Source organism: Lonchura striata, chromosome 12, assembly GCF_046129695.1.
Source record: "Lonchura striata isolate bLonStr1 chromosome 12, bLonStr1.mat, whole genome shotgun sequence".
Classification (NCBI taxonomy): Eukaryota; Metazoa; Chordata; class Aves; order Passeriformes; family Estrildidae; genus Lonchura; species Lonchura striata.
In genome coordinates this window covers 13,721,937-13,735,797 of record NC_134614.1, presented here as the reverse complement: position 1 = coordinate 13,735,797, position 13,861 = coordinate 13,721,937, and the positions used below count along the sequence as shown (strand labels likewise).

At 54.4% G+C, this 13,861-nt stretch overlaps 1 protein-coding gene across 2 annotated transcripts in view; it reads right to left on the bottom strand.

Annotated features, from left to right (window-relative positions):
• PLXNA1 (plexin A1) overlaps window positions 1-13,861 on the bottom strand; it is a 116,377-nt gene that overhangs the window by 29,087 nt on the left and 73,429 nt on the right. For both annotated transcript variants that reach the window (XM_021532004.3, XM_021532015.3), the window contains exons 11-20: window positions 10,340-10,436; window positions 9,858-10,048; window positions 5,527-5,678; window positions 5,093-5,213; window positions 4,621-4,757; window positions 3,911-4,078; window positions 2,952-3,045; window positions 2,347-2,586; window positions 2,051-2,194; window positions 1,117-1,351 (exon numbers count right to left, since the gene is read on the bottom strand). In XM_021532004.3, coding sequence (XP_021387679.1) covers window positions 1,117-1,351; window positions 2,051-2,194; window positions 2,347-2,586; window positions 2,952-3,045; window positions 3,911-4,078; window positions 4,621-4,757; window positions 5,093-5,213; window positions 5,527-5,678; window positions 9,858-10,048; window positions 10,340-10,436 — 1,579 coding nt within the window. The remainder of the gene's footprint in view (window positions 1-1,116; window positions 1,352-2,050; window positions 2,195-2,346; window positions 2,587-2,951; window positions 3,046-3,910; window positions 4,079-4,620; window positions 4,758-5,092; window positions 5,214-5,526; window positions 5,679-9,857; window positions 10,049-10,339; window positions 10,437-13,861) is intronic.

Here is a 13,861-nt window from a genome sequence, read left to right as displayed (position 1 = left end):
GCCAGGTCCCAGGGGGGTCAAATCCCCCCTGCCCAGCACTCACAGCCTCCCAGGGATGCTGGGGGCAGGGAGGAACAGCAAGGTTTGAACAAAAACAGAGCTTCTTGAGGAAAATGTTAGCCTAAACCACAAGATTGCCCTCATTTCTTTTTGACCTAAATACTACTTGAGAGAAGAGCTTGAACACACCCACCCCAGAACCTCCCGATCCCAGCAGAGGCAGCTGTGACTCCCAGGGGAACATGATCCAGGGGGGTCCTGAACCTTTAATTGCACCTACAGGGAAAAGCTGATGGGAGAAGAGTCCTGGAAATGCAACAGGGAGGGGGGTTGGGGTGGGGGGAGAAAACCCTCAGAAAAATCAAATTAACAGCACTTTAAAGGGAGCTGAAAGCCAGGCAGAGGACTGCAGGCTTGTCAGCCTGATGAGAAAAAACAAACCGTCAGCTTGAAAGGCGTGCTATCTTATCTGTAACTAGTGGGACTAGAAAAGAGAAAAGGCAGGGAAGAGATTGTGCCTTTTAATTAAAAGCAGATCCTTTTATCTGCCAGCTGTGGAAGACAAGACACCATCCCCTCCACCAGCTCCCTCCCCTCTCCCTGTCACCAGTGCCATCCACAGGCATGTGGAGGGATGGGGACTTGGGGGAGCAAAGGTTTGTCTTTCTTTCCCCTTTTTATTATCTCGTTTTCAGCGCCTGCTTCATTGGTAGTGTCCAGGCTGCTTGTGGCTGTGGCTGGCAGGGTCAGGGCCTCTGGAGCCAGCTCAAGGGGATAATGGGCAATTAGGTTTTATCAGCAGTATCATACAAGGAATTCTGTCCAATTTCACAGCTTCTGTCTGTCACATAATGAGAGATCCACTGCCCACTCACAGGAAGCCATCGCTACCCTGCTTGCTCTCTTTTTTCCCACTTGGAGAAATGGAGAAGAACTTCTTAACTGGAAAAATCCCCAAATCCCACCTAAAATGAGTTCACTTCCACTGACAAAGCAGCTCTGCCCATTCCCATTCTCTCTCTGAAAGGCAGTAAGGAAAGGGTAAGAGCACACTGAGCCTTGGAGCAGCTAGAAACACCCAAAGACCCCCATGCTGGTGGCAAAGGGACCCCTCACCCTCTTTGCACTCCAGGGCCACCCGGGACTCCAGGTTGTCCATCTGCAGCTGGAGACGTTTCAGGGTGCGGTCAGCGTCCCGGGACTTGCGCTTGTAGGCGATGAGGACGATGATGATGATGAGGAGGAGCAGGCCGCCGCCGCCGCCGATGCCGATGATGGCGGGCAGGGTGAGCAGGCTGTCTGAGTAGATCTGCAGCGTCCCCGGAGAGAACTCGAACCCCCCAGCCTTGATCTGCACCACAGCAGGGGAAAAATGGACCTGCTGTCAGGGAATACGTGCCACAGGCAGCCCTCCCTGCTGTGCCCACCCTGCTGGGAACTGGGGCATGACTCCCAGCCCCTGGCATGGATGACGTGGACAAATGCAGGTATGGCAGGGGCTGATCTGGAGCAGAGTGAGGCGCTTTAATGGCATGCAGCACACATGCTGCCAGTGCACGTGGAGCAGGCAGAGTTTGATGTCTCATTCAGACAACATTACAGTAACAGATGGGATGTAAAGCAAGTTTCCCCACGGATGGGGAGCCTGGGGAGGACTGTGTTTGGTCTCTTTTAACATGGTAGAGTCCTGGAGCGTGAGCACTGCTGCACTACAACCCCACAAACAAAGGACCCTGCCTTGCAGCATGTGCCAGCACTGAGGGGGAGAGGTGGGAATCCCCCTGCCTTGCATTCAGTGCCAGCCAGGGCAAGTAACACCAAGCTGAGTGTGGGGGAGGGTGACAAAGTATTTGGTCTTACCAAACATGCAGTTAGGAAGAGGAATGCCTAGGGAGCAGGAAGATGACTCCTGAGGAACTCTCCTGCACATACACCTATTATCTGGTCCTCATTCAAGGACAAGCACACAGCAGGGCTGGTGCTGGGATAAAGACTGACATTCTGAGACACATGAGGCACAAGGAGCAAAGGCACTGGTGTCAGCACTTACTGTGACTTTGTGTTGGCCAGTGAGGTTGGGGGACTCGCAGAGGAGCTGTGTCTCAGACACCGTGAGGGTGCAGGGAGTGTCTCCGATCAGCACCGTGTAGTTGAGGCGGGAGTTCCCAGCAGCTGGTGGGAGCAGGTTCCTGCCCTTTGAGGGAACAAGGAAGGAGACTGTCAGTTCTCATGCAATGGGGAATGTTTAAGAAAACCCGACACATGGCAAAATCTTTGCTCCAGGACAAAGTGCCACCTCCACAGAGGGACATGTCCTACCTCTGCCCCTAGGCACAGACTCTTTACCTTGAGGATGAGAGGAGAGCTGGGCTTCAGCTCCAGCATCCCTGTGGGGCTGAGTGGCTCAAAGACAGGGTCTGGGTAGTAGACAAAATTGGTGGTGTTGATGATCAGCAGGGCCTGGACGTTATCCATGACAAAGCCGATCTCATCCGGGCGGTCGCCGAGCTCCGGAGGGCTCCGCTCGGGGTTGTCAATGGAGGGAGCGTAGCACACCATGGTGGTGTCGTTGTAGACAGTGCAGTTCTGCAGGAGGCACACAATGAGGTCAGACCCACTCCCAACAAGGTGGGCAGGATCAGACCCCACAAGGACTCCTGAAAGGAGCAGCTCTGGACACAGGGGATGGGCTCTTTCTGGCAATATCCTATAGATGTCCCACAAACCTCCCACCAGTGTTGAATGCTGAGATCTCAACCCTCTCCTGAAAGCACCTCGATAGAGGCTCTGCAGAGATATTGGTGTCTCTCTTGGGGGCAGCAGCCCCTGGACCTCAGCCTCTCCAGACCATCACACCTGAAGGGCAAAGGGTGCACTTTCTGCCCTGTGTAGCACAAGGCAATATTACTCCTCTTTGTGCTCTGCCCCCAGCCCCAGCCAGCACCACTTACATTCTCCCTTTCAGAGCTGCAGTACTTGGCCCGGATCCTGGGCTCTTTGATGGTGGCCAGGTTGGTGCCAGTCACAGTCAGCAATGTCCCACCACTAGAGACATGAAGACAGTGGATTAGGAAAGGCAGCTTGGCACTGGATGCCCAGTTTTAGGAAGGACGCAGCCATCATCTCTAGGCAGATGCCCATCTGCCCCAAGGGCACCATGCCCCAAGGATCTCTTATCCCACCCGTGCTGCATGGCTGGCAGGACCTGGCATGTACCAATGTCAAATCATTTCAGCTGACTCAAGGGCCAACTAGAGATATAAAACCTGGTAATTAATACTGACATCCCACCCTGTGTGCAGGTTTAGGGTCTGAAGATGACTCCCAAGCTAAAGCCAATTAAGCATTCACAACAGGAAAGCATCCCAAGGAGTACAAGCTCCTCTCTGCTACCCTTTCTCCACCACAGAGGCAGCGGGTGACAGGAGAGGTTGAACTCTGCCAGGTTTTCTCCATGACTTGGTGTTAAAAGCCCCGTGCTCCCAGAGACCTTGGCCATGCCTCTGGGGAGCTTGCTCCTCATCAACAGCCTGGGGAAGGTTTCCCTTGGCACTAGCTCTTAATGGATTCCTTTGCCTCCTCTCCAGCCAATTCAAGCCTTTTAGAAAAATATGTAAACATTTCAAAAAATCCCCCGATGGGAAATATTTTAATTTTATTTGCCGCCACCAAATGTCAAGCTGAAATTAAGCAGATCCAAAGCACTCTCTGCTCTTGCCCCCTGCCAGGCTGAGCACTGTAGGCCAGGAGTTAGCAGGGCCCTGGTGCCAAGCCATTGCTCACACTCCTCTTGCCACATCTCTGGAGTGCAGCCTGGCAGTTATCACAGCACTGAGATGTGCCCATCAGGAGCAGGAAATCCCAATGGGAAACAGTCCCCCATGCATCCCACAAGCTCCTTGCAATTCACCTGTTGATGCTCCATTCAGGATCAATCTTCTGGATGGTGGGGTCCTCTGTGTAGTTGTACTTCACCTCCGGGTTGCTCAGCTCTGCCCGGTTGATGTTGATGAGGATGGGGGAGCCGCCAGGGGTGTGCCCTGGGGGGGTCCTGCACCGAATCTCACGGGCGCTTCTCCTGGGGCAGAAATACACAACCTGTCAGTGCCTGGGCAGGAGGGAGGCCAGGGCAGCCAGGGAGCCCTGCCCCAGCCCCTCTCCCCTTCTGAAACAGCTGGGGGATGAAGAGAGAAAGGAGGAAAAAAAGCAAGAACAAAAATCCAAGAAATGAAACAAAAGGCAGCCAGGAAAGACTGAGCAGCTCCTGAGCGTTCCCATCGTGCGGCGGCTGCAAACAGCAGCGATTAGGGCTGATAACCAGTAATTACCGCAGGAAAATATTTAAAGAGCCGCTCCATTATCGTCCCTAATCTAAAAATTATCCACTTCATGCCTCAGGGCTTTGTGCTTTTAGAGAAAAATCTCTGTTCTTAGGGCTCTTCCTGCAGCCTCTGACACACAGAGGTTTCAAGAGGAGACACCTTTGGCCACCCAGGGGGTTTGGATCCCATGGTTTCTCCTGGCTTCCTAGCCCAGGCCTCTGGCTACTGCTCTGTCTGGGTGTCCCACTGCCTTTGAAGGTGCCTGTTGCCCACCCTCCACACCCTCTGTGCCCCTCACCATGAAAAAGCACAGGGCCGTCCCCCGATGGTCACGGAGACGTTGCTGCCGGCATTGAGGTGGGTGCCTTCGATGGAGATCCAGGTGCCACCAGAGAGAGGACCCCGGGCTGGGACAACACGGGAGAAAGTGGGCATCTGTCAAAGGAAAAGGGCATCCCTGGAGTCAGACAGGCTGGGAACTGAAACCCACATCCCCAGGCAGCTCCAACCAGGTGACAGGGCCACACAGGAGAGGGACCTGTGAGACAGCAGCTGGGCACAATACTAAAGCCTGGCAGTGCCAGCACATCAGTGGGGAGGCAGAGCAGTAGCAGCCTTGGAGAAATTCAATCATCATGACTCAATGCCTGATCAGAGAACCCCTGCCTCCCCCTCAGGAAAATGATGGCAAATTTTCCAATTCAGCCAGAAAACCACCCAGCATCACGTCCCTTTTGAGGTGACAGACCTGTCCCCAGCACAGGGCTTACCACAAAGGTGAAGGTCTTGGGAGATATAGCCCGGTAGCTGGGTGAGCAGTCACGGATGCACACTTCTACCCGTGCCTCATGCACCTTGCTCAGGCTGGCATCTCCAATTTCACACACAATCCTAAGAGATAAGAGTAAGAAACTCTCAGTGTCCTGGCACCAAGACACTCCTTGTGCAAAGCAAAGGTCTCAGGTGCCAGCAGATCCATGAGAAACCAAGGTGGTGGCAGTTGACACTGCCAGCCCTCAGACAAGCTCCCCAAAAGCCTTGGAGCTCTTCCCAGAGAACCATAACCAACAGGTACTTCCCTCCCAGTTCAGCCCAGTCAGCTCTATGTCTTTTGCAGCCACGGGCAGCATTTGAACACCATCACTGCTGTTCCTAATCCTCCTGAGGTGATTTGGAGCACGCCCAGCCCTCGGCAGGCACTTACTGTTCGGCGCTGATGTACTCGCTCTCGATGGGGATGCACACCACTTTGCCCACTCGGACACCCCAGCGAACATCTTCAAACTTCAGGCCCAGGTTCTCACCAGTGATGGTCAGACGGGTCCCTCCTTGTCTGGGGCCAGTCTCAGGGAACAACTAGGAGAGAGCATGGTCTGTCACCAGGACGCAGAGCCACAAGTGTGGGAATCCAGGGCATCCCTCTGGCTGCCCTGGAAGGCCTGGGACCCTGGCAGGGGTCAGGAACCCCCCTGGACAGAGCCCCCAGAGACACTGTCTGTGATCTCTGTCCATGGAAAAGAGCTTTCAATCTTACAGGATGAATTACAAGCTCTGAGTCTTTGATATAAGTAATAATTAAGTGTGGCACGGGTGCAAAAGTAAAATTTTAGGATTCTAGATTAGGGGTCCAAATGGGACAAGATGGAGGAAATTGGGTGTGTCTTGTCCTTTTTCTCCTTCTTCATGCCCTCCATGTTTCACTGGAATGTTGGCGTTTTTCTGTTGGTTTGGGCTGGGGACACACTGTTCAACGTAGGTGACAGATATTGGCACGTTATTGTAAATCCAGCCCAGGGAGTTTCTGGTATTTAATGTTTGTAACATGCCACTGAGGGCAGAGCCCCACACGCTGCCCTGCAGGACAGAGCTGAGGCAGGGCAGCAGAACATGTTAGAGATAAACAGAATAAACAATCTTGAAACCAGCACAGACCAATTATGACTTCTTCTTTGGCAAGGGGGCAGAAAGACAGAGACTTTCTACAATCTCAGAACCATCAATAGCCCAGATTCCGACACATAAGGACACCTCACTTGGGCAGGCTGCAGCCCCAGCAGCTGCAGGATGTGTGTTACAAGCTGCAAGGAGCAGACCAGTGATGAGAAATGCCAGCATGTCTGTAAGCTGCCCACAGAGCAGGAAAGACCACCCCACTAACAGCTGTATCCACAAAATCTCCCCAGGAACAAGCCAGGAGACATGAGATGTGTCCAAGCAGAGGGCTGGGGTATGGACACCCTGCTGCAGGCACAGCCATCTCCTAGGTGACAAGGACACAAGACTTGAAGGACACAGGGCAGCTTCAGCCATGGCTCCAGCTGAACTGGCAAGGAAGTCCCTGGATGTGCCTGGCTTTTGGCCAGGTGCCAGGTGCCCAGGGATGAGAGTCCCATGTCCAAGATGTCCTCAAAAAAGAAAGCATCTCCAACGGGTCCCTGCAGAGGTGAAATGGCAGGCAGGGGGAAATTTCACCAGCAAACCCTGTGCTGAGGCCAGTTGGGAAGGGAAGGGACCTCAGCACAGCACCACGCCTCATTTACCAGGATGATGCCAAATAAAGCACACAGGTGTGGCCTGACAGACAGTGGCAGAATGAGTGATGAACAGAGGTGTGGGCCCTGTTCCAAGGTACGTGGGGACACTGCCTCTAACCAGGCAATTACAGGCAGTTTTACATCAGTGATTGCTGGCCCCGAGGTCAAGCACCCACCTGCAGCACTAACTGGGATGAATGGCAGAGCTGCATGCCCTAAGTGGGCCCGGGGACACAGCTGGGTCCCTAGTGACACGAAGGCACAGCAGAGAAGGCAGCTGTGAGGGAGAGGAGAATGTGGGCTGGGTCAGTCCAGGAAAAAATCACACCCTGACCCTGGGGACGGGATGGTTATGTTGCAGGTGATGGCCTCCTCTGCTCTCCTGGCTGAGAGCAGCCTCTTGTCCCCTCTAGCACTGGCGGGCACTCTGCCTGCACTAAGCCCAGCTCCTGGAGAAGTTCAAGCCACGACCAAGCACATGTAAGCTCTTTCCATTCTTGGCAAATCTGAGCAGCTGTAGCCTTGGGGCCCGAGCCACATGGATCCTCCTCCTCCTCCTGAAGGGCTCCTTCCTGAACATCATCTCCACAGCAAGGAAAAGTGGATGAGCTGAAGGTGGGAAACATGCAGCAGTGGACAGTGTCCACATCCTCAACCCTGATGGACACATGGAGCCAGGGGCTGCTTTGGCACTAGAGCCACTGCCACTGGGATTAACTTCTGCTCTCTGGATTCACACTGGGCTGCTGACTTTCAGCACACACAAACTCAGACAGGAGCACCCAGTCCCCTTCCACACAGACGTCCTGCAGGACATGTCCCAGGCCAGCATCGGAGCTGGGACTGGTGCCTGAGCCCTGGGTCATGCCGAGGCAGTCACAGATCACTATTTACACAGCAACAAAACCCTCTGGGGCTGTGGGGAACCCCTGCTTTCCTCAACCTTGCTCAGCCCCTGCCCAGACCTGGGATTGGAGCTCGTTCTAGCAGCTGCAGCCAGCAGCAGGTTGGGTCTTCCCCTTAAGAAAAGCTCTGGCGGGGAGGCTGGCAAGAAGTGGCTGTTTGTTTGGTGTTTCTAAATGAGTGCTAAAAGCTGCTCCGGCGTGTTGGAGTCCTCCTCCTCCGCAGCAAAGCTGACAAGGGCCACGTGTTCGGGGAGGAGGGAGCCCGGGAATGAAATGACATCGCTGGCCAGCCAGCACAGGGAGGTCACAGCTAAACAAGGTGTGTGGGAGGGGGGAGCTGCCAAGGAGAGCAATAGCTGCTCAACCCCCCCTTTCCCCTCTCCACCTCCGGACCCCTGGCCCCAACAAACAATGCTGCTTTTCTCCTAATTGGTTTCATAGGGTCCTTTTACATCAACAAGCAAGCAGCTCCAGCGGGTAACAAGCAGTTGGCTTGCTCTCAGCTCTGGTGGCCACAGCACAGCCAGGAGATGCAGAGGCCAAGGGGTACCCCCTTCCCAAGGGTAAGGATGCCACTCTGAGGGTCACAGTGGGCACAGAGGTTTGGAAGGGGCTTGTCCCCACCACTGAACAATGGGTAAATGATTCAAGGGTGAAGAATCATGGCCATCTCCCAGCCCAGCCCCACCACCCATGAAGACACTTGCACTCCGGTGAGCTGGCCAGGAAGGAGGCTCCACACCTCCTCATGAAACCAATGTAGGAGACTCTTCTCCCCCATTGGCATATGCTGCTCTCTCTGCACTAGGCTTTTGTCTGGACCATTTGCAAGCATGCCCACAGCCCAGATGTGGGACTGGGGTAGTGGGAGGCAGCAGGCAACAGGCAGGCTACAGGAGCAGCATCACACCAACAGCTACTACACATCCACACTGACTGCCACCTCCCAGGGCACTGACGCAGAGCATGCCAAGGTCAAGTCCACCTGCTAGCAGATCTGTTCCTGCTACACCTGCAATTACTGTAAAATCTCATCATGACTCAGGGTGGGAGAGCTGTTACCATCAGCTCTGGACCAACTGCTGCGACCAATGCTGGGCACCATCAGCTGCTGGGAAGCTGCTGTGAGTGGTGTGTGTGTAAATAAATGCCTGCAGCTCTGGTCACCTGAACACAAGAGGAGCAGGGCACAGCCTACAGCAAGGCCACCCTAGCCATGACCTGCCCCACAGTGTTCTCCACTCCCATCATCCCTAGGGGTCCAGATTTTGGAAGGTCAGCCTAAGCACAGTGGGAAGCTGACAGGGAGCCCTGCAGTTCTGCATACAACAGCAAACTTTCATGTAGGGATGCAGGTTCTGAGGCTCAATTCCACTTTCTCAGGAATGGATCCCCTCTCCTGCCGGCACTCCACCAGCTCCAGGCAGCTCAGTAGGCAGGGCTCTTTGCAGGCAGGAATGTGCCTAGCAGGGCTGTTCCCCTCTCTTTCCACATGGCTGCCACTCGGCACACTGCAGGACTCATCCCTGTGAGAGGCAGGCAGCAGGCACTGGGAAAAGCCAAGACTCATTTCCAGCCTCCATCAGATAAGGCACTGAAACCCAAACAAATCAGATCCTGTGCTAAGACTCCAGTAATTAACACCTTTGAGGCCTGGCCAGCCCTGGGTTAGCAGAAGGTATCCAGCTGAAATACCCACCAGTCCCTCTTTGTGAACCTGGATCCCAGTCCAACAGGCATGTGAATATTAATACACACAATCTTAAAAGCAAAGGTCATAAAAGCTGTCAGGGAAATGGGATGATGATGAACTACTGGCCCCAGTGCACATAGCAACACAAGGAGCAACCTAGAGCTTTCCTGGATCTCTCAGTCATGTGCAGGAGGGGTCCGAATTTTGGAAATGAGCCAGAAAGTCCAGTCCACACCCGGTGGAGAGAGGATTTTAGGCTTGGAAATGAAAAGAAACAGAAAGCGACTAAACGCTGAGTAGATCTGGCTGCTGTGAGCTGCCCCTGAGGAGCCCCATGCCCATGTCCATCCCCCCATCGCAGTGCCTCGGCACAGGGCAGCACCAGCCGCCCATCCCCACGTACCCTGGTGATCCTGGGGTCGGTGCAGCGGCTGTTGCCGCTGCTGGCGTGCATCCAGCTGTTCTCGTGGGCCAGGCAGTGCTGGCGCAGGGAGCAGCGCCGCTCCGACACGCACCAGCCGCACTCGAAGCGCGGGTCGGCCTTGAGGCACAGCCCGCAGCTCTCCCGCAGCGCCGAGCACTTGTACAGGTGGGCTGCAAGGGCAGGAGGAGGGCAGCGTCAGCACGGGCTCCCCAGCCCATGGGAAAAGGTTTGGGGGATAAAAGGCACCTGCTCTTGCCCCTTCCCAACTCCCAGTGGGACAAACCCTCACAGGCAGGAGCCAGCAGCATGCCAGACTCAACACCAAAGTAGAATGCCTCCCAAAGCTCCTTGGAAAAAGCCTCTTGTTTAGAAACCCACCAAAGCATGGTGCAAACTATGGGCAGAGCTAGAGCAGGCTGGAGGCTGAGGGGGCACTGGGCCAGGTCCCATTCCTCACTCACCCTGGATGTTCTGGGGGTTGTCAATGACAAAGTTCCCATTCCAGACCACAGACAAGTTGACGGGCAGGTCACTGATGTCATTCCCTTCGTAGAAATACTGCAGGAGGAAAGAGAAGGAGGCAGAGCCTGTTAATTATCGAGACAAAATGTCCTGGTGGTGACATGCATAGAGAGACACACAATCCCATTACATGGATGTCTCCCATCAGCCCAGAGGAGAGGGATGGGGTCCTGGCTGGGACTTGCTGGCTAGGGACAAACAGGTCTGACAGTCATTCGTCAAAGCATCAGTCACAGCACAGGAAACCAGTGGGCTGGACTGACAAAAAAAGATAAAGCAGCAGAACGGAGGGTTTGTAAATAGACTCAAGGCCCATCAACCCAAAGGTCTGAAGCTGCTGCTGTTGAAAGAGGAAGAAACAGATGGTGCTTCTGCAGCACAGATGTACTTCTCCTCACAAGGCTCTTGAGCCCTTCCCCATGTCCTCCCCAGTCCAGGGATACGCAGTTGGATATCTGGGATTATGGTCATCACTAGTGAAGCTTGGGGAGGACAGGCTGGGCACATCACAGGAGTGGATTCAGTAGAGTCACCCTCCACAGTCCCCTTCAGCCCCATTACCCATAACAAAATGACAAAGCTGTGGCCACATGGCTGTGATGGGACAAAGTCAAGGACCACTCCAGTGCCACATCAGCCCTCAGAAAGATCTCGGGAGAGAGCACTCCTCCCCTCCACACCACATCCCCAGATGCCCCACTCCCAGCTCTACACTGTGCTTGGACATTGGCTGCTTTCTATTTCAGGACTGGAACTACCACCCTGAGTTTCCATGTAGGAAGGTGACACCAGGGAATCCTACCCCCCCAGCTTTAGGGGATCCAAAACTCAGGCATTGGACCTGCTGCTGTCCAGACAAATCCACCTCCATTTCTCCTTCTGTCCTGCCCAGCACCTTCTCCCCATCCAGAGCCCTCTCCCTTGCCTCAACATCTGAGTCCCAGCCCCAGCAGCACCATCAGTATTCCCTGCAATGCAGACAGAGAGGTTTAATCGATACGGAGGCAGGAAGGCATTTGGAACCATCCCTGACAGCTAATGACCTCCTTCGGCAAGAGATTCCCCGCTCCTCGCCTGAGAAAATGACAGGCGTGTCAGGAGAGATTAAATGAATGATTCATGGGTTGCTGGAGTTTGTTAGAGAGCAGTGGATGCACTGGGCTGGCCACAGCCCTGCCACTGCCCCTAGCCAGCCCCAGCATCACCTTTCCAGCCCCAGGCCATACCTAGAGGAGGTGGCCCCAGCATCTCCTCCAGCACTGCCTCAGCTGCTACCCCACACAGGACCCTCTGCAGTGGGTCTGTTCAACTCCACCCCTCCACAAGGCCAGGTATGTGCCCATGAAGGAGGCCAGTGTGCCCTGGAGAACAACACTTCAGTCTTCTCACCTGGCCATCAAAGCTGGTGCCTTCTGTGCTGAGTCTCTCCCAGACAGGCAGCATCACCAGTCCAGCATCAGATATGGCACCAAAATGGGGCACATGCCCAGTGTGAGACCTGGCTATGGCAACACACCCCTCCCTCAGTGCTACAGGCTGCCAGTGACAGCCACACCTGGTCCTCCATTACAGCTTCTTCTTGGTGATCCCTTGTCCACGAGCCACCGCACCCAAACACAGGGTGAAGGACCCCAAAATGCAGCCCTCCCCAGGGAGGAAGGCTGCTGCTGGTCAGCTGCACACAGCTGTTGCCAGACATAACACAGCCAGCTACAAATCCAAGAGCTCCTACACCATCTCCTCTCTACAGGCAGAGCCCCATCGCCCCCCACACAACCCCCCAGACATGGCACCTCTCATCATGTTCGCTCAGATGACTTTCACCACATCTCCACCATGCACCATCCACCACCAGAGCCTCTCAGCAACATTCCTGTTACCAGGCCTGGGAAGATGAAGCTAGAACTTGGCTAGGGGTCCAGATCTGTTCACCTTGCCCTATCCTACTCCACCCAAAGATATCCTCAACAGAACCACAACAAGGAGCTGGCCAGACCCATAGCAGTGAGCAGAGACCATTCCCTGGCAGCAGGAGGGAGCACATGCTGGGGAGGGTGGTGGCAGAGCTGGAGCAGAATTTAGCTGTGACGAGCCACGTGGCAGCATAAGTGAAATTGGCATTTTCAATTTGTACTCTGACATGTCTCATTTGGGGCCCTGGCATCTCGGGAAGGCATCCAGCCTGCAGCTGTCCAAAACATTTATTTGCATCTCTCTGCCCCGGCTGCTTTTGGAAATTAGTTCTTCTGGGAGGTGGGTTGGAGGAAGAAGAATAGGGGGAGAGGGAGGGAGAACATTAACTCTTCATGCACCAGTCCTGAGACAGCAAAAGGCCAACTGGATGAGAGACTGTCTCCCTCTGGGAAAGGACACAGCACTGAGGATGCTGACTTTGCTGTGGCAGGGAGCTGGAGCAGACAGTGGGGAGCAGCGGGAGCACAGGACTGTGACAAGGGAAGTGACAGACCAGGAGTTGTTACCTCAGCTGGTGTTCAAAGTGTGGGATCACTAAGGGAATGTGGATATCAATGAAAATGGTGTCCTCTGCATCTGCATGACTGTCAGCAGCCTCTAACCTGCCCTGCAGAGACAGAAGTGGGTTTGTGGCTTGGATAATGTTCCTGGTCCCTGTGGAACACTGGAGCTGGAGTCAGGACTTGGCTGTGCACAGGCAGGAGCTGCAGCTGCAGGGGCTCCAGGCTTGTCCTCCTAGGACTTGGAGATCCATCCGATCTAATTTCCAAAGCATCTCTTATTTTGAATGGTGTTTCCAAAAGGTCTCCTCACAACAGCCCTTGCCATACTGTAAGCACAAAAGTGGCCTCTCCACCCAAAAGCACAGCCACAGCCAGGGAGGCAGCAGCATCCAGGTAAAGCAGTAGCCACCTTCCAGCCCTGAAGGCCCCACAGCTGGTGGGGATCAGGCAGGGAGTGCTTACCAATCTGTCCATGGGAACCAAAAAAGAGTTCACAGACAGCCAACAGGTTCCATCACACTCGCTCCTCCCTGTTCCCAGCTAACATGGTGTTAAGCACCCATTAAACTCTTATTAACCTCCCAGTTAATCAATCCCAGTGGCTGGCAGCAGACGGATAAGCAGCAGGAGAGTAGGCCAGGATGGGTGTGAGTGGGGGGATGCACCTACCCAGGCAGTCCTACTGTCAGACCACTCTTCACTCTATAGAGGGGCCCAGGACCCTCAGCTGTGCCAAAGGATGACTTGGCTTGGCAATTGCTGAGGACAAGCTATGGGAAAGGGATGTTTGCTCTGGGAGCAAAATACAACAGGCACAGCCTGAGAGCAAACCGACAGTGCCCAAAAGTGATGTGCTCTGATGCAGTACAGCCCACAGAAGGGGATGGGAGAAGAGATGCCATCAAGTGAGCCAGCAATTGAGAACTGCCTGGCTCCTTACCTAACCCAGCCAGTCTCCCTGTCCCTCCCTGAAGAGCTTACAAG